The sequence below is a fragment of the Lissotriton vulgaris genome, unplaced genomic scaffold (genome assembly GCF_964263255.1).
Source record: "Lissotriton vulgaris unplaced genomic scaffold, aLisVul1.2 SCAFFOLD_3947, whole genome shotgun sequence".
NCBI lineage: Eukaryota > Metazoa > Chordata > Amphibia > Caudata > Salamandridae > Lissotriton > Lissotriton vulgaris.
Window position 1 is genome coordinate 56,663 of NW_028252072.1, and position 6,000 is coordinate 62,662.

The 6,000-nt window shown below is 46.9% G+C and overlaps 1 protein-coding gene across 1 annotated transcript in view; it reads right to left on the reverse strand.

Moving 5' to 3' along the window:
* Positions 1 to 1,797, reverse strand: part of LOC147662685 (PLAC8-like protein 1) — a 54,340-nt gene extending 52,543 nt beyond the window's left edge. The window contains exon 1 of the mRNA XM_086950979.1: positions 1,680 to 1,797. Within this exon, the coding sequence (XP_086807105.1) occupies positions 1,680 to 1,794 (115 nt within the window). The 5' untranslated portion in view covers positions 1,795 to 1,797. The remainder of the gene's footprint in view (positions 1 to 1,679) is intronic.
* Positions 1,798 to 6,000: the final 4,203 nt, after the last annotated feature.

Consider the following 6,000-nt stretch of genomic DNA (forward strand, 5'->3'; position numbering starts at 1 on the left):
TATCTAGTAAAGGATGCTGCCACCATTAGTGAATAGGGGAGTCCCCATTGAAACACTGTATCTAGTAAAGGATGCTGCCACCATTAGTGAATAGGGCAGTCCCCATTGAAACACTGTATCTAGTAAAGGATGCTGCCACCATTAGTGAATAGGGCAGTCCCCATTGAAACACTGTATCTAGTAAAGGATGCTGCCACCATTAGTGAATAGGGCAGTCCCCATTGAAACACTGTATCTAGTAAAGGATGCTGCCACCATTAGTGAATAGGGCAGTCCCCATTGAAACACTGTATCTAGTAAAGGATGCTGCCACCATTAGTGAATAGGGCAGTCCCCATTGAAACACTGTATCTAGTAAAGGATGCTGCCACCATTAGTGAATAGGGCAGTCCCCATTGAAACACTGTATCTAGTAAAGGATGCTGCCACCATTAGTGAATAGGGGAGTCCTCATTGAAACACTGTATCTAGTAAAGGATGCTGCCACCATTAGTGAATAGGGGAGTCCCCATTGAAACACTGTATCTAGTAAAGGATGCTGCCACTATTAGTGAGTAGGAGAATCACATTCATGCCACTGTAAGACACCTAGTGATCCCATTGTGGCCACTACTGAGTAGAGGACTCACAATCCTGACACTGCTCTTTAGTGAAGGATCCCAGGGTCTGTGCTTAATTTGAGCCGGTGGTTGCAGGTGGCACCCACTGGCACTTATATTTGGGGCGACACTTATTTTCTCTCTGCACTTTTTGCCGCAGAACAAGAAAGAGAAAAACACACAAAAGTGAGGAAGAAGGAGGAAGAGAATGATGGGGAAAAAGTAACAATGGAGAAAGTAGGAGCGGAAAATAATGAACATGAATGTGCTTGAGGGGCAGAGAGTACTGGGGGATGGATTAATGAGGCATGAGGGAGAATCAAGATAACTTAGCTTTGGTATTTTGTATCATGACCTTCTTCAGTGCCGGCGGCAGCTTTTGAAGAAAGTTTGGGCCCTGGCACTTATTCTACAAATGAACCTACGCCCATAGTTGCTAATGTGAGTCTGTGTCTGTGAATCTTGATGATGATACTGTTTAATAGTGGGTACCATAGTGTAAACAATGTTGGTGGGCAGCAGATGACACTACCTCTTGATTTAACAAGCAAGGGATGCTGGTTGTGCTACCCAGATGAAGTGACTCTCCAGTGGCGTTTACCAAAGCATGACAGCATCCCTCTCCGGTCACTAGTTTTAGTGTGTCTCGTGACTACACTCTGCGCTCCTGAGCTCTAGGGCCGCATCCAGACTTCAAGGGTGGAAGGAGAGTGATCCTGACTGTCCTCTGCACCCTGTCAAACATTTCCTTCCTTGTCACCTACTCATAACAACTCTGGTATCTTCAGGTGTCAAGGAACATAGGGCCTGAATTATATCTTGGCAGATGGGTTACTCTGTCACAGCGGTGATGGATATCCCATCCGTCAAAACATAAATCCCATAGGATATAAATTGATTCAGATTTCCGTGGTTTGGATAACCGTCCACCGAGATCTGAATCAGGCCAATAGACCCTGCTGGCTTCCAATCTTTTGTGACTCATGTGGTGCCAGGGAGCAAGGTAAGGCCTGGGGGAGAGGACCCCAGGCTGGCGAAAGAAAGGCCATCATTCCTCAGCCACAGGGTGGTGTAACTTACAGACACTGCAGTCCTCGCAGCAACCACAGATGTCACTGCTCCAATAGTTGCCACGCCTCACCGTGACCTGCGTGGATGTCATGGCGACAGGCTGGTTGACTTGTACCACATTCATGTTGACCTGCAGGAGATAAGAGGGTAAAACGGAATGAGGACAAAGACTGAACGTGTTTAGAGTGCGGCTCCTGGTAAAAGCACAGATATCCCCATAACCCTCTGGAACAAGACTCCATATTTAAAACAAAAAAGGGGTCGGCTGAGGGAATTAATTGTACTGAGGACTGATCATAAACTGCCTCGGGTGGAGATAACTTCCAGGATCCATCAGCCATTCTATATCTGCACTTAAACATTAAATTTACATGGTGGCCGAACCAACACCAAATCACCATGAATTAATTTTTACAACCTCATGAAAACAATCAAGGAATAACTTTTCAATCAAAAGAAAGGTGATTTTAAAACATTTTTACTGCAATGATCTATGTTAAAAATCCATCGCCGGATTTTTAGGTCTACCTACACAGCATGAAAGCGCCAAGTTGCAAATCTCAGAAAATGGCTTGCACATATGTCTTAAACAAAGAAAGATGTTTTTAACATCTGCTTACTGTGTGCTGTGTGCCACACAAGGTCTTTCTGTGCTTTTGCTTTCCCTCCTGTTTTCAGAGGGGCTCAGATATAGTCTGGCAGATATGCCAGACCATGGCCTTGGGTCTGCAGCACGTTCCAGATCTTTAAACAGGGGCGGCTCCTCCGCTATGGCAAAGGAGCGCCGCCCCACTACTTTTAACGGAAACATAAAATGATAATAACTTAGAGATAAATTCATTTATGATTGCTTTGCAGGTGGGGCGGCTATGCTCTCGGAGCCCGGCGGGTGGGCGGGGCTGCTCTGCTCTCGGTGCAGGGCAGGTGAGCAGTGGTTTGCACACTCCTAAGTGTGCAATGACTGTTTAGTCGGTCCTCTCGGGCCGTCCAAACCAGTCATGCGCACTTTCTACATTCTCCATGCAGGCTGCATTACAGCCTGTGTGGAGAACATGTCCAAGCCCCCATTCCCTGGTTGAGAGTAGGGGTGGGTGGAAGTCGCGTAAGGGACTTTCAAAGAGAGGCACGGAGATTGAACCAATTTCTGTGCCTCTCCGCAAATTTCCGTTACGCGACACCCGCCCGCAGCCCACCGCCCGTCGCCTCCCGCTCACCATATTAACATTATTAAAGGCTAAAATAAAGATTTTAAAAATTTACCTTATCGCTGGGTCATCTTCCTTGTCTGTAAGCCTTCTTCTCAGAACTGCGCATGCGCGGGAGACTGCGTATGCGCATTACTTGCCTGGAATGCGCATGCACAGGCTCCCGCGCATGCGCAGTTCCAAGAAGAAGTCTTACAGGAAGATGACCCGTCGATAAGGTAAGTTTTAAAAATCTTTATTTTAGACTTTAATAATGTTAATATTGGGTGGGAGGCGGGCTGGAGACGGGCGGGAGGCGGGCAGCCAATTTCCGTTCCGCCTAGACTGTGCGGAGATTTGCCCCGTTTTTTGCCTTTCGCAAAAGAGGCAAATCTCCACCAATTCCGTGGGCGGAACGGAGATGTCCGCCCACCCCTAGTTGAGAGTCGAACCAGGATGCCCAAAACCAATCACAATGCTGCACTGCAGCATTGTCATTGGACAGGGGAGTCTGCGTACTTACAAATCACTAGGCTGCATTGTAGTGTTGTGATTGGTATGGGGATCCTTGCTGTGCTTCCTGTGCCTCAGTCCAACGAGGAGAGCAGGAACAGATACGCGGGACGTGGCGCGACAAGGTAAGGGTTTATTTATTATTATATATTTTTTACATATCGCACTATTTCCCCATTTGTCACGCACCACCTCCCCTGGCGCCCGCACCCGCTCAGCCACCCGCAAACCATGGAAGCCACCACTGCCTTCAAATATTCCCATTCCCTGTTACAACTGTCGATGCACTTTAAATGCATTTCCAGATACTAACTTGAAACTTCCTACATTTCGATGATTATGTTCACCATGAGTAATTTACACATAAGCATCAAGGACATTCAAGTGATATGCATCACAAATATGGAATTTGTGAACATTCAAAATGGATCCCACTCGCTTCAGTAGTCAGACTCTTCCTACTACACGTACTACATGCATTGTGGGCATGCCCTCCATGAGCCCCTGTTTTCTGCGAGGTTACCTATGTAAGGTAATTTTGTCAATGGTAAACGATGAGCAATGCAGCTTAAATTGTTTGAAAAGACCCCAATTTCACACACATGATGGAAAACGTCACAACCTTCTCGAAGTTGCAAAGTCTTCTATTGAACTTTGTGCAGGTTTCAGGATATGAGTCATTGCTCACCACTGTCACAGCTGACTGTATACTCAAGCATGCAGTGTGTCAAACTCATGGGGTCATTTCTAGAGCAGCGGCTAGAAGGAGGGATTAACACAAATATGTGAACATCCTTAATCTGGAGCACACCCCAATGCCCTCTAATCCAGCTGTTTTGGTGTCTGCCCAGTGCAGGCTTGGGTTGTACTGAGTGGAGTATCGTAATTTGCCTCAAACATGAGACCAGTGCCGATTTTGATATCAATCAATAAGGATTTATAAAGCATGCTAATCACCCGATAGGGTATCCAGGCCCTTGCACGTCCCAGAGGCTTACTCGAACAGCCAGGTCTTGAGAGACATTCAGAAGTCTGTAAGTGATGTGATGGTCCAGAGGTGCATGGGAAGGCTGTTCTAGGTCTTTGCTGTGATGTGGGAGAAGGAGCGTCCTCCACTTCTGGTTTGGTAGATGCAAAAGTATGGGCAAGAGAAAGGGAGAAGGAGTGTAGTCTTCTCAACATTTGGTGGAAGTTCCGGTGGTGGTTAATGCACGCAGGTCCTTGATTCTGTAGAGCCTTGTGTACATGGGTCAGCAGCTTGAATTGACATCTTTCTGTACGGGAGCCAGTGGAGTTGCCTGAGGTGGTATGTGATGTGGGATCATCAGGGAAGGCCGGGATGAGTCTGGCTGGGGCCTTCTGCATAGTCTTAAGTGTATGTAGGCCGTGTGCTCGATTCCTATGTACAGGGCGTTGCCATAGTCCAGTCAGTTGGTGATGAGGGCCCGTGCCACAGTGCATCTCGTGTGTAGGGGTAGCCACTTAAATATACTATGTAGCATGCGCAGAGAGAGAAAGCAGACAGAGGAGCCGGCGTTGATGTGTGATTTTATATTGAGCTTGTTGTCAATGATGATTCTGAGGTTTCTGGTGTGGTTGGAGGGAGTGGGTGCAGGTCCGAGGTCTGATGGCCACCAAGAGTCGGTCTAAGTGTTGCTGCTGTTGCCAAAGATCAGAACTTACATCTTGTCTGTGTTCAGCTGAAGGCAGTTGTTCTTCATCCAGTCAGCGATGTATGTCATGCATCTGTGGAAGTTGGTTCTGGTGGTAGGGTTGACGGTGAGTGAGTTGGGTGTCGTCTGAGTAGGAAATTATGTTGAGACCGTGAGATCTGACGCTGTTGGACAGAAGGGTCATATGTGCGTTGCAGAGCATGGGGCTGAGGGATGAGCCCTGGGGGACACTGCATGTGTTCTCCTTGGGTTAAGAGTTGAGGACGGAGGGGATACATCTGAGATCGCCCCCTTAGATGCGGATGTGGTGGAGTCTTTCGATCAGGGTGTGGTGGGATACGCATTTGTAGTGATGACAAACAGCAAGCAGGGCAGGTTTTTTTTTCATCAGTTCCAGTGTAGTAAAGGTGGAAGTGTTTACAGTCAGGGTGGCACACAACACAACAGGACCGTGTATGTAATCAGGGTCTTCCACATTGTCATTGCCAAACAGCATCACACTTATTTTAAGGGGCTCTGGAAAAGTGCAGATGGTACATGTTAGATTTGGGGGTCTACAGTTTGCAGAGGTAGGTACCTTTGACCAAATAGGGACCCTTGCGTCTAGTCAGGGTAAGGGTGTACACTCCTAAAATAACGCCTGCTCACCCCCTTGATAGCTTGGCACGAGCAGGCAGGCTTATCTCAGAGCCAGTGTGTAAAGCATTTGTGAACACATACAGTAACCCAGTAACAACACTACAGATGGACACCACACCAGTTGTATATCAAAAATAAGTATCTTTATATAGACTAAACACAAGACCACTTTCGACAAAAGTCCACAATACTGTACTTTAAAAATGGTAGAAATAGATTAGTTCTCTTTAGATGTAAAATGCGACACTTTGAGTTCAATGTACCTGTGGATGTGTAACGCTATACAACAAAAGTGTTGCAGGGAAGGTGATGCGTCAGTTC